Below are 27,664 nucleotides of genomic sequence, written 5' to 3'. Positions count from 1 at the left end.
GCGGTGAGCGGCGAGGGCTGCGGGCTGCCGGCCGGCGAGCGGGGGCGGCCGACGGGACGGGAGCGGAGCGGAGCGGAGCAGAGAGGGGGAAGGCGGCCGCGCGGCGCCATGTCCGCCTTCGCGCTGGAGGAGACGCTGGAAGCCGACTGGGTGGCCGTGAGGCCTCACGCCTTCCAGGAGCGGGAGAAGCACAAGTTCGTCTTCATCGTGGCCTGGAACGAGATCGAGGGCAAGTTCGCCATCACCTGCCACAACCGCACGGCGCAGCGCCAGCGCAGCGGCTCCCGCGAGGCCCGCGCCGCCCCCAAGGCCTCCAGCCCCGCGGCGCGCAGGGGCGCCGAGCCCGCCGTCCTGTCCCGCGCCGATCGGGCCGAGGCGCTGCCCGGCAGTCCGCTGCGCGCCTCCAGGGGCGGCTCGGCGCGCAGGGCGGCGCGGGGCGCGGAGGCGGCTGCCGAGGAGATGGAAGTGCTGGAGCTGGGCAGGGAGGAGGCGGCCGAGGCGGGCGCTCCCGACGCGGAGTCCGCGGGGGAGGAGTGCAGCTGGGCCGGGCTGTTCTCCTTCCAGGACCTGCGCGCCGTGCACCAGCAGCTGTGCTCGGTGAACTCGGAGCTGGAGCCCTACCTGCCTGCATTTCCCGAGGAGCCCTCGGGCATGTGGACCGTGCTGTTCGGGGCGCCGGAGCTCTCGGAGCAGGAGATGGACGCGCTGTGCTACCGGCTGCAGGTCTACCTGGTGCACAGCCTGGACACCTGCGGCTGGAAGATCCTCTCGCAGGTGCTCTTCACCGAGACCGACGACCCCGAGGAGTACTATGAGAGCTTGAGCGAGCTGCGGCAGAAGGGCTACGAGGAGGTGCTGCAGCGGGCCCGCCGGCGGATCCAGGAGGTGAGGCTCCAACACGATCTGCACCTCGGTGTTACCTTTCCCCTGCTGTGTGACACCTTCTGTAGTAGTTTTCTGTACTGCAGCCTGTCTGCCTTTGCAGAATTGATTGAGCCGCGGATGAGTAAGTTGGGGGACTTCACCTTTCCAGGGTCTGCAGGGCCAGGATTTAAAAGGTGCACATTTCAGTCGCAGCTCACTGTGGCTCATTGCTTTACTCCCTGCAATCAAATGCAGACATTCATTCGTGAGCAGCGATCTTGGGGGTTTGGCAAGGCCTTGCTGCCAGACTTCTGCTGTTGTGTTGCTTTGCGCTAAGATGGGTTTGGAGGCTGTTTAATAGGAGCAGCAACATGTGGTGTTTATTTTGATAGTACAATTTAGTCACTGGAGGCCAAAAAATTTGGGCTCTGTGTGCTGAATCTGGTATTTCAAGTGAGATGATGTCTTGTGGTGGAATATAGCTACAGTGGTTTCACAGCTGTGGTAAGTTCTTAGAGTTGGGTTTTCAGCAAGAACGATCTGGACCTGGTGAGAGCTCCCCACATTGCCATTGCCAGTGTCTGACGGGCCTCCGGTGCTGCTGGATGTGCCATCCTGCTTCCTCATACCTTACTCTCTTCAGACAGAAGCAGCTGAGGAGGTTTTTTCTGCTAGCTTCCACATTCAGCATGTAAAAAACAAACAAACAAACAAAAAAACACTCTCACATCTTGCTATACTGAGGGTATGTGAGACCCTAGATTTTCCTTGTTAAAAAGGAGACTCTTATCCTTTTTTTAATATGTCTGTGGCCTTATGCAGAATGCACCAAATCTAGGCATGACTATGCGTGTGAATCAGGTTGTGGAATTTTTGGTTTTTGTAAACACCATCAAAGTTCTGCTGTATGGCTATAAATTGAATTTAGCTGTTTCAGTGGCCCACATATATCCTGCAGTGTTGTGTTTTCAGAAATACGTGGTGGTGAAAATTTTTTTTTTGTCCTCGATGGAGTATGAGCGTATGTGTTTGCTGTCTGCATAGATGGCATAATGATGAGTCTTTGTAGAATTCTACGATTTCTGTAGTGATTGAAGTTACAAAGAATGAGAAAATTGTTGTCTTGTCAGTGATGAAATCATGACAAGGGCATCTCAGTGTGGCATTGTCAGATACAAGTTTATTTCCAAACTGTTAAGTTAGGATATATCCTTGTGACTTTAGAATTATTTTGTGTTTTTTCCCATTGTTATTTAAAGAGCTGAATTCTTCGATGTTAATTTCTGTATACTACTAGTCATTAGTCTAACAGAGTTCTACAGAAGTTTTAATCCGGAGCATGTGGAATTGTATAATCTTCCACTTTTTTCTTTGACTACATAATTGATTGCTAATATGTGCCTAGATTCACTTGACTTCTGCTGAACAGTTTTTCGGAGTAGCTGATCAGGATGATGAATGTTCCCATTAAATGTGGAGTCTGGGTACCAGCTATCGAACTCAAAGTGCATAGTGTTTTTGAAGAAACACCCTTTCAGAATTACTGTGCCAGAACTGTTTTCTTATTGAAGAATCTCAACTTTTGATCTTATTAGCATCAATACTACAGTGAACAGATAAATCAGTTATCAGTAGTCACTACTAGATTTATCCATAAAAATACCATTCTCTGTTTCATATTCAGAATCTGGTGCGGACAAAATGGCAGATTGTGTTTGTGTACTTGACTACAGTACAACCTTCCTTTCTCATGGTAACCAATCTGCTAGTGTGCCTTGTGTTAGTAAGCTGTACTTCTGTCACTGTCCATTGTGTAAATCAATCCTTCTTTAATTAAAGGTCGTTCATGTTTAAGAAAAGAATCCAATAGAATGACCTGCACTTTCCCTTTTGTCTCTCAGGTTTCTCTTTTCCTTACTTGTTAGTGGTTTACCTTGTCCACGGTGTCTTTCTTTGATGCAAATGCTGATATTGCCTGCCATTGAATTCTGAGCAAGTGAAGCAGTGGATGGTTGGTATTTCTGAAGTAAAGGTTTCTCACACCTTTAGGTAGAACCCACTGAATCAGTGTTTCATCTCACATTTTAATTTACTTTTCCATCTATACATGAAATCTGCTTGTTAGCTGTTGAGAATGTTGGATTAGTTGGATTAGCAATATTAACCATTTTACTTCTAAATTTTACTTGAAAGAACTTTTGAGGAGGAGGGGAAGGAAGTCAACACCATTGGCAACTGAAATAATATGGAGGAGCATAATGAATGTAGAGGACTTTCATTTATGTAATGTTGCATAGAATGCAAGTTTAGAACACGGAGACTTTGGTTTAACGTGGTCTAAGATATGCTTCGGAGGCTTGTAATTACTTCATGTATCTTTTTTTCCCAGGGCAATTTTCTCTGTGTGGTTACAACATTACTTCAGAAGTGCTTGCAGTTTCTCTTATGTTCTTTGGTGTGGAGGAACGAAGTGAGCAACAGAGCCTCTCCTGCTCATTGTTTCTGCTTCCGCTACATGGCCATCTGTTGCTCCAGTTTATTCTCACAGTAGTTAATAGCTGTTGGTTTTTGTAATAGGCATTTTTATCTTTGTCACAAGTATAAGCCTTTGGTAGGCCAGAAGAATGTTACAAGTAGAAAGAGACCCAAGATGAGAGGAAAAATAGTTGCGGAGTAGTTACATGACATGGAATTAATTTCTTCTGCGTAACTTAGTGTTTTGAAATTGCACATCTTTTATTTTTCCGAACAAAACTACTAATTCTATAATAACTTAGGAACAGTTATGTCCTATGTTATAAGTAAATTCTTTTATCTAAGGGAGTAAAAGTTATTCTGCCTCATTTTTGAAAACTAATAGACTCTTATTTGGAGCCCTTGTTTATTAAAATTTATGCCTGTTTAAAAATTCCTCGGGTGCTCAGCTAGAGGACTAAACTCCCAAGTAGAAACATGATGTAAAACCAGTTAATGACCAGATTAAAAGATGTTACTATTTCAAAAGAGTGGATACCACCAAATAATTCTTTAGGATTACAGCTTCCTGACCAGTATTTCTAAGACCTTAACATTTTGTATCTAGAAGGCAGAAAAGGTTATTTTCTCTACTCTTGTTACTGACAGTTTCCTGGCTATTATAATGTGGGAGGGCCTTTTCATGCTAAGCGTACATGCTTGTAAATCTTTGTGAACATAGTAATATCAAATATGGTTACTACATATTTGTCATTGCTGTGTTGGCAAGAGGTTGAATGTTGTCACAATTTTACTGAATAAGAACTGCTGTTAGTATAAACTATGATTAACAGGGCTTGGTGGCATAGTTGTGCCAACAAACATATTCTATTGTATGCTTCTCCTTTTCTTGCTCTTGCAAAGCACGTTGTAAGTAAGGAAGCCTCTCTTTACAATTCATGCCTACTTGGGCATGTTTGAGCTAATGATACCTGTAAATCTCTTTTCCTTAGAGCTCAAATGCTGCAGCAGTCTGAGATTTGGCAGGTGATACTGAATGCCAGTTATAAAAACCAGTTGCAGACTTGCTTTCATTTTGCTGTTTCTCTGTGTAACCTGTGGATTCTTACTGTTGTAGACAGACTGAAGGACAATTCTACGCATCTGTTCTCTGGGTTCTTTTGAGTTGGTTTAATATAAAAGCTCAGAAACGCATCAGTAGATAGTTTAATTCAGAAGAAGTTCTGAGAGCATCTTGTTTTCAGTGTCTAACTTACAACTGCCTTGGGACTGGCAGCGTCCCCCTTCTTCAATGGAATATTAAGCACCAAACTAATGGCATGAACTTCAGTTTTTTGTTGGTTGACTTAGTTTTCTTTTCTTTTGACTCAAGGGGCTAGAAAGATTTACAAAAATAAAATCAGAATGTTGTATGTATTTTGTTTTGGTAATAATTTCTTTTTAAGAAGAAAATGTTTTTTGTTTGCTGTTGATGTGGTGTTTTTTGTTTGCTTGATTTACAGAAAGCTTTTCTGTTACTTTCTTCCCAATCGGTATGTGTGTTGGTAGTGAAGCACTCTCACAAAAATAAGATTTCCACGGGTAAAGTGACCTGTTTGTATTCAGTGATCTGCTGCTAAGCACAATGTGATTTCGAAAAGAGTTCAACATCAAGGTGTTAAATTACCCAAAATTAAACAACCCATATCGGTATGGAAAAGTACTTAGTGTTTCACTAGCACAAAAGTAAACACTGGCAGTGGTGTTTCCATCAAAACCAATGTAACATCTCTATATAAGAGGCACAGAAAACTGGATCTTGGATGTTAACTCCAATAGCTAGATTTAGGAGATACCTTATGCATCTTGTGGGACAACAGAGCATTGCCTCTAATTTAAATTGGGTGCATGGAGGATTGAAATGAGATGTGCTGTAGATTTTTTTAATTTATTTTTTTAAAATTTCTATTGAAATATTTAGAGCAGGGTCAGACTATTGCTGAGCATTTTGGAAATCCAGCTTATTTTTGCTTGAGATCTGTTTTTATGTACTCAATAGTTACAGAGGTAACACTTTTTTTTTTCCAGTAAAACTGTTTTGATTCATTTGGAATGTTTTGTAAATAAGCCATTTGAGTAATATACTACTACTGTAAGTTACTACTAGACAAAATGTAGTGCGTCACCGGTTGCAGGTAAATCAGCTCCAAATTGTTAAGAAGGGCTTTGTAGAGTAGTACTGTGGCTTGTACTTCTGTTGCTGTTGTACCAAAGATGTTTTTTTCCCTCAGTGTGTTCTTGAAAGCCATCATCTTCCTGTTTATCTAATTAGCAGTTGGAGTCATTAGCAGTCACTTTTGGTTGTTACAGAGTAGTCTTAAGATAATAAATACTTTAGTTGTTTGGCATTTTAGTGGCTGAAACTTCACACCTGACTCATTCTGTAAGTATACTCTTTATAGAGTAGTGAGTATATATTTTCACAAAAGCAGAATTAAATGTGGAGTGGCTCCTCCTTCCGTTTTCTGCAGATTATGAAAATGTAAGCTAGAAAGATATTTTGCTTCTGAAAGTTTCTAAACTTTGGGATTTCAGTGAACTTCTGAAATGTAACATTTATTTACATACACAGAACACAAGTTAGACACTTTTGTAAAGACTAGATATTATTGAAAGATACGGAAGTGAGGTAGGGAGGGCTGTATCCCTTGAGAAATGCTTGGTTCCCTGTAGCAGCAAGAATAAATAAATACTTCAGCAGCTTAATCATATGGTGGACTCTGTTGCTGAAAGTCATAGCTGTTATTACATACCATTTTAAAATACATGCTTTTAAATACTGAATTCCTAGAAGACATTTTGAGTACATTAGACCCTATTACCACCATGTTGTTCTTTCTTTAACCTGTGAATTAAAACCTTCTAAGTCCTAAGCAAAATAAGTGTTTATCTTTTATCTGGAAATCTTTAATTTTTCATCCTTCTTCCATTTGATATCTTCTTGACTAAATGTTTATTTTTCTGCCGTTCTTCCCTTTTACTTCTCTTTTATAGTTACAGCAAATTGCTTGTGGTTGCAGGTTAATTAGAGTTTTGGATACAGCCTTTGTTTTTGCCAATCTTTTTGTATTGTGTCTTTTCTAGTCTCTGTCCTTGTGTTGTATCTGAAATTATAGCTCTTTTTCCATTTTTTTCCTTCCTATTATTCTAAATGCCATACATATGTAGATAAACTTAATATGTTGTTTTATTTGTATCATGTTTGTTTGACAAGATTTAGCTGAAGATGAATACTACCACTGCATTTAAAAACATTGAAATGCTTAAAATAACATACATTTCTTACATTTCTTCAAGATTTATACATGCTATGTGCACAAAGAAAAGGACATCTACTTGTAAAATTAAGTTTTCCTTGACAGAATTTAAATACTACACGAAAAAGAATAATACTTTCTATGGAACATAAGTACTATTCAGGATGACACTTAGAAAGCTTAGATCTTATGTGTAGAAACTGAACTCAGCAGCTTGCTGATCTGTCTCATATTTTTGTTCCCTACTCAAATACCTGGGAGAAAAAGGAAAAATGAAATAAAATATATGCTCTGTTTCCCAGTGAGAACTGGGGTTGAGGAATCTTTTTAATATTGTGTTGGGGAAGTATTCTGTTAAGAAGTATTTTGCCAGCATTGCTTTTCGTCTCACTCCTCAGTTTAACGTCTTACAGGACAATGCCTTTTAAAGCTGCTTTGAATATCCAGTCGCTTTTTTTTCTCTCCATGGTTTCTGTGATAGTATTGCATAGACAGGCTTAGAATTAAAAAGCAGATTCTTTCTAATAATTGCATCTTCTTAGGTTTCTTTCTATAAGACATTGCCAATAGATGATCCGTGGTGTTTACGGGAAAAAAAAGCGCAAGTTTTTAATTTACAATGCAATAAATAGCTTGTAAATAAGATACTGTGTTGTAGATATTTTACTGTGTTTAAAAAAAAAAAAAATGAGCATCCTGCTCTGTTTGTGTTCAGCATGATAGTGCTCCCAGGAAGGGGCATACGAGGCTAATGACACATGTAGATTTAACTGTATTGTATATCCTGATCTTGATGTTTTTGAGGAAAGGGGCCTAAGTTGATATACTTTGGAACAATTTATTTAAGTTACTTATGCATTTTGCATAGTACTAATTCCTCTACAGCCATTCAGAATAAGGATCTTGGATAGTTCACCAAAAATCCAAATCCCTGCTTTAAGTACAATACTGCTTAATAGTAAATAAGCAAGAATGTTTTAAGAACAGTAAGGAAAAATACTGTTGTGCCATTACAAAAAGTAGTAGTTCAATCTCATCAGAAATCTGTTGGTGATATCTGCAAGCGTATGAGTTTGTGTCTAAGAATAATTGTTAAAGCCCATGCATAACTTGAAATGGGATTATTAAAAAAAAAAATATAGGAAGCAGTCTAAATTTGGGTAGGAGACTGCATGATCTCATAGTGTCTTCCAGTCACGAACTGTATAAATTAATGAGGGAAATGTGTTTCTGCTTTAATTAGTTTCTTGTTGAAACTTGCTTAGTTTCCATTTTCTGAAGAATTTGGGCTTGAAATATAAACCAAGCCATTGTTAGTTTGTCTGAAGACTCCGTGAAGAATTTTAATACATAGGGCTATATTTTAACTTGCAACATGTCCACAAATGTCTCCTTGTTTTCTGACCTCTGCTGTTCATCCATGTACTTCATACCTGATAACCTCTCATTGGAGGCTCTTTTGTGCAGTTTGGATTTTACTTTTATACTCAGATCTGTTCCCTGGCACACTGATTTTTGAAAATCGTCATGTGGAGCTGTTGATCTTAGATGTAAAGAAACTCCTGCTGGTTATTTGCTTATGAGTCAACTGATTCATTGCAAAAGTTGTAACAGAGGTTGTTTTAAGTTAAGAAACCTTTTACCCATAAGCTACTATCTCTGCATTTCCTTTCAGTTTATTCTTTTCTGCTTGCAATATTTGTATAATAAAAGTTATCAAATGTATGGATTTTTCTTTGTATAGGACAGACAAACATTACACATTCAGAAAAATGTGAATGCTCACTGAACATTTTTGTATTTTTTTATCAGATAGTTGTTCATGAAGAGATGTTGCAGAACACTTCCAGTCATTCACTAGCCTGCTCTACACTTTTTTTTTTTCTCTCCCAATTCTGAAAATGGTTATTTGCTTTGTACTGCTGTTACAGTGATTGTCTTAGAATCATAGAATGGCCTGGATTGAAAATGACCTCAAAGATCATCGAGTCTCAACCCCCCTGCTGAGTGCAGGATTGCCAACCACTAGACCAGGCTGCCCAGAGCCACGTCCAGTCTGGCCTTGAATGGCTTCAGGGATGGGGCATCCACAACCTCCCTGGGCAACCTGTTCCAGTGCGTCACCACCCTCTGTGTGAAAAACTTCCTCCTAATATCTAACCTAAATCTCCCCTGTCTCAACTTAAAACCGTTCCCCCTTGTCCTATTGCTATCCACGCTTGTGAACAATCATTCCCCCTCCTGTTTCTAGGCTCCCTTCAAGTACTGGAAGGCCACAATGAGGTCTCCCTGGAGCCTTCTCTTCTCCAAACTAAACAAGCCCCATTTCCTCAACCTTTTGTCATAAAAACGTTATCCAAAATGCATTTGTAGACAGCTATTTACATGGCTGCCTTTTGGAAAAAACAAGTGCGGTGATATTGATGTAGGGAACCTGGATTATTTTTCCTTCGAAAAGAGTTTAAGTAATTAATTCACACTTGTTTGCAGTGACTTGCTGACAATGTATGCAGGTTATCTAAAATAAGTAGCACACAACTTTTTGTATAGCAGCCTTGTGTCATGGCTTTTCTTTCAGATACTTTAGGGAGAGGATTCTGTAAAACACTTTTCAGTAATTTGGAATCATAGATTATAATGTTAGAAGATGCCTCTGCTAATGTTTGTAATCAAACCCCATTCCTAAAGAGATACTAATTTAGATTTGTGGGTCGTTTGGTTTTAACACCATGACGAAAACTGCATACTCTGTACCAATTCTAAGGAAATTAAAAAAAAATGCAGCAGTTCAGATGTGATGCTTTTGAGGGAAAAAATCTGTAGCTTTACAAGTTTCTAAAGGGTTATAATGTATCTTCAAGTAGTTCTGTGGCTTCACAGCCCAAATTGGTGCAGTTGGCTGCTATAAGAAAATTACTCAGACTTGGAAGTAGTGTGGTGTTTGCTTGTAATTGTCAATTCTCAGAATTTTTAATTGATCCCTTTGTTACTTCAGAGTCATATAATTCAAAAAAATATACACACTCTGTAGTTAAAATAAATAAATAAATTCCAAACTGCTTCAAATATTGGAGTGGTCCTGGAAGTGTTTAATAGGTAAGTTGTATGTAACAATCCAACTGTGTTTTGTCATGCTGTTATATCACGTGTATTTTATTTATGCATTACATTCTTTTCCTTTCACTTGCCATAAAAGCAGGAAGAAAACTAACTTGGATATAAATCTGTGTTCATCTGATATTAGTTGAAATTTCTTCTAAAATGTTTTCATGCTGTGAAGGTAATTAATAGCTTGCTATTTATGTGGTACTTCCTACTGGAAGGAAGCAGTGTTGCACGATATGGGATTTCAGGAGTTTCTTCATACCTCAGCCTTTTAATAGTAATAGTGGGCTTTCTATTGGTCATTTTTTGATGTTGTATTCAACTTCTAAATAAAAAAATATATATACACTTTAAAAATTGGGCATAGTTATGTGCTTCCTGCTTAGGCATGGCTTTTTCTGTGACTTCACTGCATAAAGTGCTGTTGAGATTGAAACGGTTTTAAACCATTCAAATTACCTATCAGCTGTTGTCCAGGTACCTCTGCAGCTGCAGGGAGCTGAAGAACTAGATTGTGCTATAGGGTACCACCTACCTCAGCTTGCAGATGGCGGGGCCCCTCCTACATCTCTGTGTACCTTTCTCTTGTGCATCACTGTCACTTGGTGTAAACCTCAGTGAATTAATACATGGGAAATAGCTTTCTGCTAGGTGTTCAGTTAGCTTGCTGAAGTGCCTGACAAGTAGCAAAGTTGGTGCAGAGGAGAAAGGTTGCACCTGATGATAATAGAGAAAAAAAGGAACCAGGATGGAACTGGAAGAAGGAAGGGGAATGGGAAGTGGGATATCCTTTCAGTAAGAGCAAGCCGTAGGCTCAGCTCAGCTTAAAAAGTTAATTCAACCTTACCATTGCTTTGAATCTGGTGTTATTGTAATGTTTTACTTCTTTTGGGTTAGATTTTAAAAAGCTGAACATTACTTTGATATCAAGCATTTGAGGATATCTACTACCATGCCAAGTGCATTGTACTGATGAGTACTAAAGTCTGTGTCTGAAGAGTTAACTTCAGTGTGATGCTGATCGCATCTTTTTGTTGTTGTTGTTGCCATCAGATTCTCACATTTGTTTATGTGGAAGACTATTTGCTGTTTAGCAGAGTGGGTGTTTGGCTCAGTATGTCTATCCTGACATTGCAAGCTGTACACAAGGAATGGGGCATTAGAGTAGTGTAGTAATAACTTGCATAAGTTGCATTTGATGAGTATGTTAAATGATAAATACTAGTTTTAGACATTGTTAGTATTGACGCTATTTTAATATGCTTTTCTGCCAAATAGCATTGCACACAAGAATAGGGTTCGTGGACCAAAGGTTGATGTATATAATGGCTCAGCATGAACCCTTCATGTCACATATGTTCTGAGTTTTTTTTGTTTTTTTTTTTTGTGGGCTGGAGGGAGGGGGATTGGGCCACTGCAGAAAAAAATTCCTTAGAACTCATTAGTACATAACAGCTCTTTGCCAAGCCTTCAGGGTGAGGTGTTGCGTAGAAGTTTTTGTTCAAAGTTACTGTGTTCTAACTGATTGGTGATTCATTAGTGACTTTGTTTTAGTTATTTTAACCTGTTCCAAAGTGAAGGAGTTCCAGAGTGTCATATTAACTTTGAAGTAAGGTATTTACCGTACATCTCTTTTACTCATCAAGTTACATTGCAATGTAAATACTTATTTCTTTGTTCCTAACAGCAGAAAAATGCCTAGCAATCTTATATAATTAGCTTTTGTTTGCTATGATTTATGTAGTTTATTTGTAGCTGTGTTATTTCAAAGTAATATACTAAATTCAAGTACTTGGGTTTTATGGCCACTTGCTTGATGCAACAGCATAATTCAGAAGTGGCACAGCCACATCATACAGTATGGTAAGGTGATTAGACAAGTACTATCCTCAACATCTTAAAATTAAAACTACTTTACTGTTACACATATGTTTGTCTTGTTCACAGAAAAGGAGATGCATAGTTTTTACTTGTTGACATACCCCTTCCTCTTCTTCTTTTAGGAAGAGATTTCATGTGCCATACATTGTTGTCAGTGTTGGCAGCTTTAAGTCTGAGCCTTGTGATGTTCCAAGTTATATGTGGAATGTACTGCTAAGATTTCTATTCAGTGTTTTGGGTAGAAGGGGAGAAATTGCATTGTTCAGAAACGTTGCATGCATGAAAATAATGTTTTCAGTTTTCTGCTAACTTGAATTACAGGTAGTGCATTGCCGTTGAGGTGCATTTGGGTAGGCAGTGCAAATGAACTTAGTGATTGCTGCTATCCCAGGAGCTGTTTACCTGAGTGCAAATGAAAAGAGGCCATGATGGTCAATCTGCAGCCTGCTGCCTTAGGCTTCTGATGTGTACTCAGGTACTGTGCTAAAAGACAGTTTTAAACCAGGTTTCAAGAAAATCAATGAAGTGCCTTACTTTACGTGAGCAGCTCTCCACAGCCGTAAAAGGTAGCATGGAACGTCTTATGGAAGTACTGCATTTTGTATCCCAAGTTTTAAGTAACCCACGTTTTACTTCCCAGTACCTTCTTTTGCTGTTGTTTTTTGCTTCGTGTTTGTTCAGTGCTTGTTTCTAAGAACAGCTGCAAATTTTGGCAAACATGTTTATGCGTTTGTTATGTATGTGTTTGTTTTGATTACTTTAGATAAAGCCTTCGGCAAACAGCCACTCAGAGAATCCTCCTTCCTTAAAAATCCAGACAATAACCTTTGCTATGCATTGGCATAGACTTGAATCCTTTAACTTCAAAAGCTTGATTAAAAAAAATGGACTTTTTCCTCCACTCAGTAGGTGGAGGATTGGTTTGTGTAGCAATTTTAACCTCAGTGGTTTCCAAATCAGTTAAAAACATAACTCATTTGTATCTTCTTTCAGTCTTAAGAGCTTAGACAGATGAGGTGAAATGCTGATTCCTACACCTCTAATTCTGAGCAGTATTATGTGATTTATTTATGCTATTCCAACTCTGTGTCCAACTTCTGTGTTCTCTTACATGATCTACATCTCAAAAATAAAATATATTTTAGATCTATATTGGAGAGTCAAGCTTTGGTCTGCTACTGGTGCGTTTATCTGCTGCAGTTATGCAATTTGACGTTCTGTATTACAAAGCCAAGGATGTTAATGGCAATGTGCTCATGCAAACGGAGAGCTGAATGTCCTAGGAAGGATTGATCTTGTAAGCTAACTACTAAAGGTGATATTTAAATTCAGGAACGTGCCTGTAAGAGAGAAGAGTCATTTACCTGTAGAACAAATTTTGTGTAGCTGAGGCTCCTGCTTCTAACCAAGATGCATGTGTGTGTTATGTGAATTAACAAGAATGCTTTTTGCTTAAAGATAGCTTAAAAATAGAGAACATAAACAATTTAAAACATATTCTAATGTCAGAGCTTGAAGTTTAAAATCAGTTGCTAAAACTTTGCATCCAAATTCTGTGTGCTCTGGGAGTTTTATTTTTTGGAGACTTATTGCAAGTTAATCAGCAGGAGTATTCAGTACTTGTCACATAACACTAATGCTAGTGATGTCAATGGTTTACCGGCGTTCGGCCCGGCTCCGTGACATAGGGGACGGGAGACCCATGGGCCCACGCCCCAGGAAAAGGGAAAAGGGGAAAAGGGTGAGGAGATGGCCCTGAGAGCAAAGAACAGCGGCAACAATCTGAGGAGAAACAAACTAATTTACTAAATAAGATATCGGAATGCAAAACAATATACTATAATACAATATAATTACAATTTAAGCTGATAAATCCAATACAGAGAGAGAGAATGTCCCAAAATCAAGGTAGGCCTTACTCTACTACCGACGATAAGACGGCTGGAGAGCGAGGTGCTGCCAAGACGAGAGATGGCGGGAAAAGGGACGAGGTCTCATGATCTGCAAGTTTTTATACTGAGAGCTTTTATCTTTTCCCTCCAGCTGGAAAATGGTAACAGAGGAGCAAAGTGCTGTGGGGAATGTAGTAGTCCTTCTCTTCTGAGAACCAGATACATTCACTACATGATGTTATGATGTGGAGTACCAATAATCGAAAATCATAAAACCATGACAAGTGGAAAGGATGGAGTATCTAAAAGTACTTTATTTGCAGTATTGTAATTCATATGCCTGTAGAAAAGCTACCCATGTTCATCTGATTTTAAATATACACATTTTTAGTTGGAGAAGCATAAGTATTTCTGGAAATGCAAGTAATACTGTCAGGCTTTGAGAACAGAAATTAACAGAAGAAAAGTGTATTCTGTAATTAGTATTATTTCAAAAATCTGTGCAAGCTTAGGAAGGGATTGAAATACTGACTGTTCATTTTAGCTAAAATTGGATTTGTGGCATGTTTGTAGAGGTTTTTATAAATTAAACAAAAATGGTGAAAGTTTTGAAAATAGTAGCAAAGGTAGTGTAAGAAAGGGCCCTTCACGGATGGCTTGGGAGTAACCTCCTAGCTGAAGGCAACTTTCACACAATTGCACTGTCTTCTGTATAGCTTTTCAAGATTTATGAACAAAATATATATTTTAATACTGAAAACAGAAATAGTCTTTGGTATATAGTTGAAGTATATGTGCAGTTAAATCAGGGAAGGAAAAGAGTTTCCTGCTGACTGGAGTCTATCTGCATAATAGTTGCCTAAAATGTATGAATTTAGTTGTGAACAATATAACATCTGTGAAACATCATTCTTAAAATAAATACAGTATTGAATGGTTATTGCACTTGTCAGGCCTGTACAGGATATTATTCTGCTCTCCTCCACCCACTTCATTAAATTATATCTTTTTCTAAAAATTGTGAAAGTAAAAATATTCATACTGAGGTGGTGAAAGTAAATGAATGGTAACACTGAATGTCTGTGTTAAGAATTAACTATCAGCGGGACGTAAAATATGCCACAGGAATTGTTCATTTATTTTATACTAACAGTTTGGAAAAGGTACAATTTTAAGGTGCCTCGCTGGTTTAGGCATTTGGCCAGCTTAGTTAATGTCTCTTACAAAAAGGTAATAGCTGAGTTCTCATATTTCTAAAATAGAAATTAGATTCTTTAGATACTTCCTGTGTGAAAACTGGAACATGCACAGTTAAACTACCTGTGAGACTGTTGGAGGGCCAGGTTTTTCTTATGACATTATTAATTCAGTGGATTCTGTGCTAGACCTAGCATTAATGTTATCTGATAGTCTAAATACTGTCTGGATGGCAGCCAGCTTAAAAAACAACTTCATCTGACTTGGTTCCTGGACAGGAAAGCCTCCCTCAGATTGTGCTGTAGAGCAGAATGGGAGAGTACAGCTAATGACATCTGTCTGCACTCCCCTTTAGGACTGGTAGTGATAAACCAGCCTCTGCTCCTCTTTGATGTTACTGGACCATGTCTACTAGGAGAATATAAGCTATCATGCCTCGCTGCATTGGTGAAGAGTGTGGTAATCACATCGGTTCCAAAAAAGGAGAGAGAGTATTTTGACCCTTCCCTATACCCTTAAACTGTGCATATCATAACTGTAACTTCAAATGCATTTGTGTTGTTTGTTTTTCTTTTCCAAAACTGGATATTTCATACTTCTTCAGTCTCTTCTTTCCCTCGTGTAGCTTTTAACTCAAGTGAAATTTGAGACAGTGGTTTTATGGTGTTGATCCGATGGAACAAACTGTAGATGTGCTTTTGAGCTGATTCGCAATGTTTGTAAGAGGTTAAATGTTTTTTCCTCTCAAATGCAGACTGAATGAGCCTTTATAAGAACATGTTAATAGGCAGGTCTGTGTAATGAGGCTGGCTACCTGTAACCTGTGCTAACAGGCAGGTAACTTTCCTGCTGGTTTTTAAGAATATCCCTATTTAGAACCATAGAATCGTAGAATTAGCTAGGCTGGAAAAGACCTACAAGATCATCCAGTCCAACCATCCACCTACCACCAATAACCCCACTAAACCATGTCTCTCAACGCTATATCTAAATGTTTTTTGAACACCTCCAGGAACGGTGACTCCACCACCTCCCTGGGCAGCCTGTTCCAGCACCTGACCACTCTTTCAGAAAAGTAGTGTTTCTTAATGTCCAGCCTAAATCTCCCCTGGTGCAACTTGAGGCCATTCCCCCTCGTCCTGTCACTAGTTACAAGAGAGAGAAGGCTGACCCCCAGCTCACTACAACCTCCCTTCAGGTAGTTATAGAGAGCGATGAGGTCTCCCCTGAGCCTCCTCTTCTCCAGACTGAACAATCCCAGCTCCCTCAGCCGCTCCTCATAAGGCCTGTGCTCCAGACCCCTCACCAGCTTCGTTGCCCTCCTCTGAACATGCTCCAGGGCCTCCATGTCTTTCTTGGAGTGAGGGGCCCAAAACTGGACGCAGTACTGGGAAGTGCGGCCTCACCAGTGCTGAGTACAGAGGGACAATTACTTCCCTACTCCTACTGGCAACACTATTTCTGATAGAAGCTAGGATGCCATTGGCCTTCTTGGCCACCTGGGCACACTGCTGGCTCATGCTCAGCTGAGCATCAACCAATACCCCCAGGTCTGTTTCGTCCACACAGTCTTCCAGCCACTCTGCCCCAAGCCTGTAGCGCTGCCTGGGGTTGTTGTGGCCAAAGTGCATTACCCGGCACTCGGTCTTGTTGAACCTCATCCCATTGGCTTCAGCCCAGTGATCCAGCCTGTCCAGATCTCTCTGTAGGGCCTCTCTACCCCCAGGCAGATCGACACTTCCTGCCAGCTTGGTGTTGTCTGCTGTCAACGGTTTACGGGCGTTAGGCCCGATTCCGTGACGAAGGGGACGGGGGACCCACGGGCCCACGTCCCGGGAAAAGGGGAAAGGGGAAAAAGGGTAGGGAGATGGCCCTGAGAGCAAAGAACAGCGGCAACAATCTGAGGAGAAACAAAACTAATTTACTAAATAAAATATCGGAATGCAAAACAACACACTATAATACAATATAATTACAATTTAAGCTGATAAATCCAATACAGAGAGAGAGAATGTCCCAAAATCAAGGTAGGCCTTACTCTACTACCGACAATAAGACGGCCGGAGAGCGAGGTGCTGCCAAGACGAGAGACAGCGGAAAAAGGGACGAGGTCTCGTGATCTGCAAGTTTTTATACTGAGAGCTTTTATCTTTTCCCTCCAGCTGGAAATGGTAACATAGGAGCAAAGTACCGTGGGGACTGTAGTAGTCCTTCTCTTCTGAGAACCAGGTACATTCACTACATGATGTTATGATGTGGAGTACCAATAATCGAAAATCACAAAACCATGACATCTGCAAACTTACTGAGGGTGCTCTCAATGCCCTCATCCGGGTCATCAGTAAAGATATTGAAGAGGACAGGCCCCAGCACTGACCCCTGGGAACATCACTCATGACCGATCGCCAGCTGGATTTAACTCCATTCACCACCACTCTCTGGGCCCAGTCCTCCAGCCAGCTCCTTACCCAGCAAAGAGTGTACCTGTCCAAGCCACGAGCTGCCAGCTTCTCCAGGAGAATACTGTGGGAGACAGTGTCAAAGGCTTTGCTGAAGTCTAGGTAGACCACATCACCAGCCTTTTCCTCATCCACCAGGCGGGTCACTCGATCATAGAAGGAGATCAGGTTGGTCAAGCAGGACCTGCCTTTCACAAACCCATGCTGGTTGGGCCTGATCCCCTGGTTGTCCTGCAAATGCCGCATGATCTCCCTCAGGCCAATCTGCTCCATAACCTTTCTTGGCACCGAGGTCAGGCTGACAGGCCTGTAGTTCCCCAGATCCTCCCTTGTAGATGGGAGTCACACTGGCAAGTCTCCAGTCTTCTGGGACCTCTCCAGTTGACCAGGAATGCCGACAGATGATGGAAAGTGGCTTGGCTATCTCCTCCACCAGCTCTTGGGTGGATCTCATCCGGCCCCATGGACTTGTGGCAGTCCAGGTGGAGTAGTAGGTCTCTGACTGTTTCTGTTGGGAAACATTACATGCCTGGTACCGCGTAGCTGACTTTTCTCAAAGATTTACGGTATGACCTTAGATAAGTAGTAAGCTGTGTATGTGTGGAATTTACTGCTTGTAGTGCTTTAATTAACAGTAGGTGCTGTGCTCTAAAATAGCCTGGGAAATGATATCATTTTGAGACACTTTCTTGTGAGACACTTTTGATGTTTGTGGGACACCTATCTTGTTTTGATATGTGTGGGGCACCTGTCTTGTAAACAAGTGTGCTATATAAGAGAGGGCTGCTGCCCTAATAAAATGAAGCTATTTGAACTCACACTGAGTTGCTGCTTCCCACACGGGCGGGGGTTCGTCTTTTCCCTTTGCCGACTGTCGGGGTGACCCTGTGTCCAAGTGTTTTCCTACAGTTTCCTCCTGAATCATGGGGGGTTTATTTCACTCCCCATCCGAGACTTCCAGGTCAGAGAGTAGAGTACTCTGAGGACAACTGGTCTGGCTTTTAAAGGCAGTCGTAAAGAAGACATTGAGAACCTCAGCCTTTTCATTGTCCTCAGTGGCCACATTCCCAGCCGTGCCCAGTAAAGAATGGAGATTCTCCTTGGTCCTCCTCTTACTGTTAATATGTTTGTAAAAGAGTTTCTTGTTCCCTTTTATCCCAGCAGCCAAGCTGAGTTTGAGCTGGGCCTTTGCCTTTCTAATTTTCTCCCTGCACATCCTAACAACCTCTTTGTACTCTCTCCGAGTTGCCTGTCCCTTCTTCCACAGGAGGTAGATTCTCTATTTTTCCTGGAGCCTCAGGAAAAGCCCTGTTCATCCACACTGGTCTCCTTCCCTGCTGGCTCATCTTGCGGCTCAAGGGGACAGCCCATTCCTGCACCTTTAGGACTTCCTTCTTGAGGAGCGACCAGCCTTCCTGGACCCCTTTACCCTCTAAGACTGAACCCCAAGGGACCCTCCCTACCAGTCTCCTGAACAATTCATAGTCTGCCCTCTGAAAGTCCAAGGTAGCAGTTTTGCTGTCCCCTCTCCTGGTTCCACCAAGAATTGAGAACTCTACCATTTCATGATCGCTATGTCCAAGACAGCCCCCAGCTTCCACATCTCCCACCAGACCTTCCCTGTTTGTGAACAGCAGGTCTAGCAGGGCACCTCCCCTGGTAGGTTCTCTCACCAGCTGCAGAAGGAAGTTATCTTCCATACACTCTAGAAACCTCCTAGACTGCTTCTTCTGCATCGTGTTGTATTTCCAGCATATAGCTGGGAAGTTGAAGTCCCCCATGAGGACAAGGGCTGGCGATCGTGCAACTTCAGCCAGCTGTTTATAGAACACCTCATCTGTCTCTTCATCCTGGTTAGGCGGTCTATAACAGACCCCCACCAGGATGTCTGCCTTGTCAGCCTTTCCTTTGATCCTAAACCATAGAGATTCAACATTATCTTCCCCAGTTGCAAGCTCAATAACATCAAAACGCTCTCTAACATAGAGAGCCACCACCCCTCCTTCCTTGCCTATCCTTTCTGAAGAGCTTGTAGCCATCCATCGCAGCACTCCAGTCATGGGAGCGATCCCATCATGTTTCCGTAATGGCAACTAAGTCATAGTTTGCCTGCCATACGATGGCTTCCAGCTCCTCCTGTTTGTTGCTCATGCTGCAGTCATTGGCATAGACACACTTCAGCTGAGCCCCTTGCCCCACTCCTAATCCTGATGCTCCCCTAGGGGCAGCTCTTGCAGGCCTGGTTTTATCCCCTTCCTCTCTAGTTTAAAGCCCTCTCTATAAGCCCTGCCAGCTCCTGGGCAAGGATGCGTTTCCCCATTTGAGACAGGACAGACCCATCAGCAGACCTCAGGCCTGGTACCGAGTAGACTGCCCCATGATCAAAGAACCCAAAATTCTTGCATTTGCACCAGCCTCTCAGCCATGTGTTTATGAGATGGGTTTTCCTGCCCCTCTCAGTGTCCTCTGTCACTGAAGGGATAGAAGAAAATACCACCTGTACTCCTATTCCCTGAACTAACCGCCCTAGTCCCCTGAAGTCATTTTTGATAAGTTTCAGGCTTCTGTCAGCAGTTTCATTGCTGCCAGCCTGAACTATTAATAAAGGATAATAATCAGAGGGGTGGATCAGACTGGGGAGTTTTCTAGAGATATCCCTGACCCAGGCTCCAGGGAGGAATTTAATAGCTCTTCGGTCTGAATCAAAGAAGGTGGTATTTGGTTGTTTCGGAATCAGCTTTCCAGTTTTGTCTTCTTATTGAAACTTTAATTACGTGGAAATTGCATCACCATTTTCATTCAAAAAAGGTTTTTGTTAGGCACAGGACATGCAGCATGTATGATTTGTTGCTGTAGGAATGAAGAAAGGCTACTTACCTTGTGTTAATAATTTAAGACAATAATATGTGTTCTGTGAATAATGTTGCCTTGCTTGTATTTATTTTTAAGAGTTAACTCCTTGGGAGTTGGGTATTTTGAATAAGCTGGGGAGCATCTCTAGACATAGAATTAGAGGAATCCCAGCAGCAGACCGAATGAAACTGGATGTGGACAAGGCCCTGAAATTGAGCCTGTTTACTTATTCTATCTATGTACATGAGTGTCAGGATACCTCGTTATGTTACTGTAGCAATTGGAAAGATCAACATGATGGAAAAGGTGTTACAAAAGGGGTGGAAGGACCAGAACGATAGAAAGGTGCTGCAAAGGAAGGGAAGTAGATTGCTTACCTGCATCAGAAGATTCTGGATTCACAAGGAGAAGCTTCCACGATGGAGGGATCTCTTTCCTTGGTGGCAGTCAGCCCTTAAATGAGGCCAGGCTCCACCCCTTCTGGTCACACAGTGAACTGCCTTCACCTGTGCTCCCAGAGCTGACTGGGTCTTTCCTCCAGGTGCTCAATTAGTGGTTCAGGCTGTGACTCAGCAGTTCCTGTACAGTTATCAATCCCATTTCCATTTATAGAATTTTCTCTGAACGACTAACACTGTAAGTAGATACATGCTGCTAGCATCCTGAAATGTCTTTGCACTGTATGGATGATCATAAATTTGAAATGAGCCTTCATTTCCTGGCACCTTTTTAGTCTGAGTTCTGCAAAGCTTTGACTGCCTTCCACAATACCAGAACTATTACAAAGGTCTGAAGAGTCATCTCTAAAGGAAAAAATCTGTCCCTACAGGTGGAGTTTAAATTACGCGTGTTTAGCCCAGAATGTACATAAAACATTAGCTTTATAGACTGCAAACCACAAAACACAACCCAGTACCCTCACTGAGAACTTGAACACCACAGGATATTACATGCTGCTGGAAGGAAGCAGAAGGGCATAGTGAATGAGCCTGGAGCAGGAGCCATTTCTGAGGTGAAACTGTTCAGGAGAAACAACAAATTGTCATATTGCTGATGAGAAACATCACCACTGTTCTGAAGTGTCTTCCAGACCTCTCATCTCCAACAAGTCTTGCTGAGGGAAAACTTTTTCTGGCTTGTCATCTGTCAGTCATCTCAATGATGAACAAGCAAATTAAGCCTCTACAAGCCTCTCTGCTTCCTGTTTCTAATCTTGTCCAATATTTAGAGTTTCAGAGGAAACTGAGGTAGGGTGGTGGGGATCATCAGATGCAAAATTTGTATTACAGAGAAAATATTGTTTTTTTCATTTGGGTAACAAACACAGCAGAATAATATAAATAATGGAACAGAGTAGATTACTGCGGTGAAAAGATGTTTTTTGACAGTTCTGGGATAAAGATGAGTCAGATGCCAAAGAACTATTGATCAAAGATTTGGTTTCTCATCTGCAGTTCCCTCTATTTTGTTTTCCAGTATTCATACTTGATGCAGTTGAGTATACAGCAAACATTTCTCGTACGTTGAGCATCCAGCTTGAGCAAACACAGAGAAGATACAAAATGGCTATTCTATTGTTTCCTAATCTATGTTAAGTTTAGTTAAACTTGGACTGTGAATACATGCTTTTGAGGTGGTGATAGCAAGAACAAGAGACTGACTTTCAGGGTCTGAAAGTTACATAAGGGAGGAATTTACTTCAGATAATCTTGACTTTGTAAATACATCGATTACTCCACATGTCTGTATGAGATCAGTAGTAGCTAAATAGTTGAACTTATTTTTGGAAACAGTAAAAGATTTCCAGCAACATGTGAGGTTTGTTGAGACAAATGCCCAAAATAGATGCAAAGCAAACATATAAATTAAAAACATACATTGCAGCAAATTTGTAAAAATGAATCAATTTTCCATTTCAGAAGATCTGAAAGGAGGAATGGACGGGACGTCTCCTTACATGAAGTAAAACATATGCTTAAAAAAAAAAAGGAAAAGGTTTTTATTAAAAGCTTTTAATACATTTATAATTTCATTGTTAAAAATATCTAATAGAAACTCTGCATTTGAACTTTATGCCTGAAGTATCTAGGGTAAAATGGAGATCACTGTTTTGTTTCATGTAGATTTCTATCTGTGTCTGGAGCAACATTAATGTAATAAAGCTGTGTGGTACAAAGTAACAGGCGAGCTAGGAAGCTTAGAATCTGATTTCTTTTGATTTACTTTTCTCTTCCCATTATTCCTCCCACTACTCTTGAAAGTAGGAAACATGTGAAGTAGCATATCTGATGAACGTTGCTGCTTGTGCTCTTTGTACTCTCATTTATTATTTATGGTGAGTTTTGAAGAGAAAAAATCAATAGGAATGCCACAAGTTTTGAGTTAAGGTGATCAGAGAAGTGATCATATCTGATTGTCTAAGTTCAAGATGTGAGTGGGGAACTGAGGTTTGTTTTATTTGGTATGTCCGAGTGAGGATTTTTGGAGGAGGGAAGAGATGGGCTAAAAGTGTTTTTTAAACTACTATTGCTTTCAGCAGGAATTTTGGATACATTCATTAAAATTGGCATCCTTTTTTTTTTTTTTTTCAGCTGCTGGAAAAACACAAGAACACAGAAAGCATGGTAGAGCTGCTTGAACTGTATCAAATGGAAGATGAAGCCTACAGCAGTCTTACAGAAGCTACCACAGAGCTATACCAGTACTTACTACAACCATTCCGAGATATGAGAGAACTTGCAATGCTTAGAAGACAACAAATAAAGGTATGGGAAATGCACCTGAACTTCTAATTCATGGGGAAATCATACTTTTTATTTACTGTTTATTAACTAGTACTTTTATTATGCAGTATATGTAGTGATGGTTTCTCCACTAACTGTTCTCATTCCTTTATTCAGAGGAGTGCATTTGTAGAGTGAGGACATCTCTGACTGGTGACTTAACCATTACCTGTTTAATTTGTACATTTCTATGGTAAACTCTTTAAATTCATTGTTGAATTTAGCTGGTGAAATTGAAAAAAATATATTATGGAGGCATACTAATACAGAAAATATAAACAGAAATGTGTTGCACAGTGTCTTTTTAATTGTTAATTGTTTTACAAGGTTCTGTGGGAAGTTACGTTTCACTTTAGTTTTCTGAGGTAATCTGATAAACTGTTAGGAGTCAGTAGATTCTAATCTTATGGTGTGAAACACTTAAACGTAGAAGTGTGTTAAAAGTATTTAGTTTGTTGTAAAACTTAATAGTGGATTTTTGTAAGAGCTAAAGGATTATAACCAGCTAAAGAATACTATTTTGATAGATCTGTTTTTTATAACACGTGTTTCACCTAAAAATAAAAATTCTAATATCTTTAGACTCATTTAAGTACTTAACTAAAAGGAACAGACTTTGTCTTTATTGCATTGCAGAAGTACATAGAAACCATAGTTTCTATGCAGTTGATTAGACTACAGCCCACTGAGTCTTTTAAAATACGTATTGTGACATAGGGGCTAAAATGGGCCTATTTTGTTTAGTCTGTATTGCAAATGTCAATTTGTCTGAGCTTGGTACCTTATTCAGCTAGCCGATGTTGATTTTACTACTTTGAATTAAAGACAAGAGTGTTTTTCTCTATATTTGAGTATAGAATGAGGGAAAGAGACAAGAGGATTTAAGATTCTCCAACTACTTTTACTTTGAGCCGTTGCTGTGTCTAAAAGCAAATTTTTCACAATGATGTTTCAACTGGAAGTGAGTTTTTCCACAGCATTATAAATGCTGATGCACAGAGTTCAAATTTTTTTTGGCTTTATTATGCTGTTCAAGATTATGAACAATACACAATCCTTTTTCAAAGCATGATGAAGGTTCCTTTTTTTTTTTTCAATTTGTATAACAGGAGTTTTTTTTAATACTTCATTTTTTGCTCTTGAAAAGAGGAGACAAGTATTTGTATTCCAGGTGTAACATGCATTAGGAGCCTTTTCTAGTTTTAACTTCAGTGATTTCTTAGATTTTAGGTTTAAAAAAAGTCTTTTTTTTCCCCTTTTTGTGAAATAACAACCTTGGTAAGCTAAAGAGGCATATTCTGTGGCATATTACTTTATTCATATGTAGATGCATTTAACGGACATTAAATTCTCTTCCTAACTTGGCAATTTTTGAGTTATAAAACTTGGTCATCTGTATTATGTGGTTGAGAAAGATGCCATCTCTTGTTTTTCATTTCATTGTTTGAGAGAAGGCGGTACTTGTATCTATGATGACAAAATATATATATTACACTGGGTAGCTAGGATGTGGATGAATTCATTTATAAATAGAACTTGTGCTTGAGATGGTTTGTGTTAACTTGCCACATATGTGTTTCTGGAAGGCTAAGTAATGGAACAACGATCTCTAGGTTTCTATAAACCATTACGGTGGGGGTTAGCTTCATTTTCATGCATAACGCAAGTGTTTTTGATGCTTTCTACCTCAGTTAATGAGAACTATGAACACACACTGTTTAAATACTGACAAGGAGAAAAAAGTTTAGATGTAAGAAAGGCAGAGCCTGTGGAAGGAGTCACTAAAATGAAAAGAATAAATTGCAAGGATAATTATGCCTGAATACGAATATTGGTCAAGATTATCTGTGCCTTCTGTAATGAAGGCATTATTTGTGTTTTGGTTTGGTTCTGTTTATGAATTTGGGTTTTTTAATAAGTATTTTAATCAGTCTATTTTTGTCTGTTTTCAGAATAAGATTAGGAAAAAATGAGTTGGTTTACCTATAGTCCTTGAAAACAGGGGTTAGTGTCCTTTCAGTGCAAAACATAAAAAAATTTAAGAACTGTATCTGGGTGTTGAATTTCTGCTGTTACTCTGAAAAGTTAAGTGAGAGGCAAGCCTCCAGGAGAGAAGGGAGAAACACCATGTTCTGTGCGCACAGTAGAGGCTTGTTAGAGCTGGGCACCTGAAGTGGTGAGGAACTTGAACTCTTTGCGTGAGATTGCTGACTACAACACTGTAACATGTATTCAATCACTTATATCTGACTATATGCAACATGAATAGAATACAAACTGCTTGTATGTTCAATTGTAAAATTGACTGATAAGGTATATAGAAAATGCCAAAAACCTTTTTTTGGGGATCTTCTCTTACAAAACGCAGGATTGGATAATAAAGTGACAGATGAAGTTGTCAACAGGCGAAAACTAATGCATGTACAAAAACGTGTGAGAGTATACATGTACATTTGTATGCACTTAACTATTACTTCTGAAGAAAAACGTATGAGAATTATCTCAGTTCTCAGAAAACAGCTTGCCATTCAGTATTCTTAAAGATGAAAGGAAAATTTTAAATTACTAGAGGGGGAAAAGAATTAGAAAATAGCATTATACTTCTGATTATATCTATGTATACTCACATCCTGAATGTTGAAGATTTAGTTTCTCTGTCTCCCAAAGATACTGTAGAATCAGAACAGTTGCAAAATGGCAGTAAGGATGGTAAAGGTACTTCCATACCAGCAATCTCAAATTAATCAGACTGCTTTATTTTTGTCATTCAAAGCACGCAATAAATATAAGAAATGTTTCTGAAAATCATTAATGTTATAGGAAAGGAAATACTGGATGATTTATTTCACTATTTCTTACACGCACACATGAAATCAAGGACTCTGTCAACAAACTTGTGGCATTTCTAAACAGCGTGCAAACAAAGGAAAAAAGAAATAAAATCCTGAGCTCCTATTAAACACGCCTCACATACTCTTGTGCCATTACCTGGCAATAGTTTCCAGTTTAATTATGGACGCTAAGTATATACATGTTCCAGAAAGAGGTGGGTCCATCATTGGCTATTAACAGTGATTCAGATTAGCCATCAGTTCAAGAAGCCTCTAAGCTGTTCAGTGACAGAAGCTGGGAGGTATCACTCTGTCCATACCATGTGTCTTAATTATTATTTATTTTTTTCCCCCGACTGTTACTGGTAATTACAGGCCAGCCTCATATCTGACCTAAGAATAAGGTACTAGTGGAAGGAGTGAGGAAGGACCCAGATCTAGTGTGCATTTTTAGAAAGACATCTTGATGAAAACCTGGAAGGTCTATGAACATGCATAAAATACCAGATTGTGTTGCTGTAGCAGTAACAGTAAAGGAGGGTATGAACTGGAGATGCATGGTTGTTTTTTTTTTTTCTTCTGCTGGGCTGAAGACGGGGAAGGAGAAACAAATAGGGTATAAACTTTGCAGCAATGTTTAGCTGGGTATGAAAGGCAGGGAGAAGGGCTTAAGAAGGTCTTCAAAGATCTTTGAAGAAGCTCTTCAAACTGGATCATTATGTACATTTTACAAGTCTAAGTTTATATGAATCTGTAGATAGGCTTAAGTCTAGTACTTCTTTTTCAGTAGTGCTCTGAAACAAGCTTTTACAGCTTTCATGATCTTTGCTGGCTTTATTTGTGGTTACTGCAGTTACTTGCATTAATCCATTTCTTGGGAATTTATATGTATTCTTTCAGATTTTTTCTTGTCTAAGCGTTCTTATTATTTTACTTTTATTCAGTGTATCTGTATATTAAAATTGTCCACCTTATCTTGATGAATTCTTGATGCACATGTGCTTCATATTTTGTTGCCTTTTTTTCTCTGAAGATTGAAATACATCCAATCTTTTTCATCCACAAAAGCAATCTACAACTTTCTGAAACTCTAAAACCACTTGCTTAAACACTTGAGGTCATTTGCTTAAACATTTTCAAGTAACCAGAAAATTTTTTTTCAGAACTTTTTTTCAGCCTGGAACTCAGTCAATGAAGTTGAAATACAGTTAAAATTATATGACACATGAAGGATAAGTAGAGGGAAGGCAAAATAAACAACTGTAATCCTATCAATTGCCAGTATAAAATCTTTTAACTTAATTTAGCAATTTTAACATTCCCTTGTAGATATTGTCATGTGTCTGGAAAAGAAGAAACCTCAACAGTTGAGTAATCCTAATATTTACTTTTGCCAAACCTTTAATCTTTTATGACTTCCTTTTCTGAATACTACTTAGTTTTTCAACGTTCTCCATAGTTCTAGAAAAAACATTCACCACTGCAATTTGCAGTTCAATGATGATTTCTTTAGTCTTCTTTTTGTATGTATTAATATCTTATTTGCTTTTATGTTACTGCATTTACTGCTGATGTCTTTATTGACATCTGTCATTCTCCTGTATATTGATACAGAAAGTCTAAAACTCTGTAGTTTGTATTGGTAGTCCTAGGTGTCAGATATGTTGAGGACTTTAAGCCCTCCGATCTAGGTTGGTTTGGATGTATTAACATTAAAGTCCATTCTAGTATTCATTAGGATAAAACTTGTTAAGCTGTAAAGCCAATTTTAAAGCTGAATGCTTTCACGTAACATATTTGGGGCTGCACATACAAAATTAGAACATATTTTGGGAAATAGTGCTGAGCTATTATTTAACTAGCTGGGAGTATAGTTAAATTAAAACCTGTGAGACTAACTTTATCCCTGAGTGGATGAGGAAACTGAAATGCATGTTTTCATGTTTCTATATCCAGAGTGCTGCAGTTTCTATTAGTCATTCCTGCCTGTTGGAGTCTGAAAGGTAGCTAAGGGGTGAAGGTGAAATT

At 39.7% G+C, this 27,664-nt stretch overlaps 1 protein-coding gene across 1 annotated transcript in view; it reads left to right on the top strand.

Annotated features, from left to right (window-relative positions):
* JMY (junction mediating and regulatory protein, p53 cofactor) overlaps positions 7–27,664 on the top strand; it is a 69,620-nt gene continuing 41,962 nt past the window's right edge. Inside the window, exons 1-2 of the mRNA XM_021379780.1 lie at positions 7–885; positions 22,614–22,787. Coding sequence (XP_021235455.1) covers positions 109–885; positions 22,614–22,787 — 951 coding nt within the window. The 5' untranslated portion in view covers positions 7–108. The remainder of the gene's footprint in view (positions 886–22,613; positions 22,788–27,664) is intronic.

The sequence above is a fragment of the Numida meleagris genome, chromosome Z (assembly GCF_002078875.1).
Source record: "Numida meleagris isolate 19003 breed g44 Domestic line chromosome Z, NumMel1.0, whole genome shotgun sequence".
Taxonomy (NCBI): Eukaryota; Metazoa; Chordata; class Aves; order Galliformes; family Numididae; genus Numida; species Numida meleagris.
This window is presented reverse-complemented; position numbering and strand designations above follow the sequence as displayed.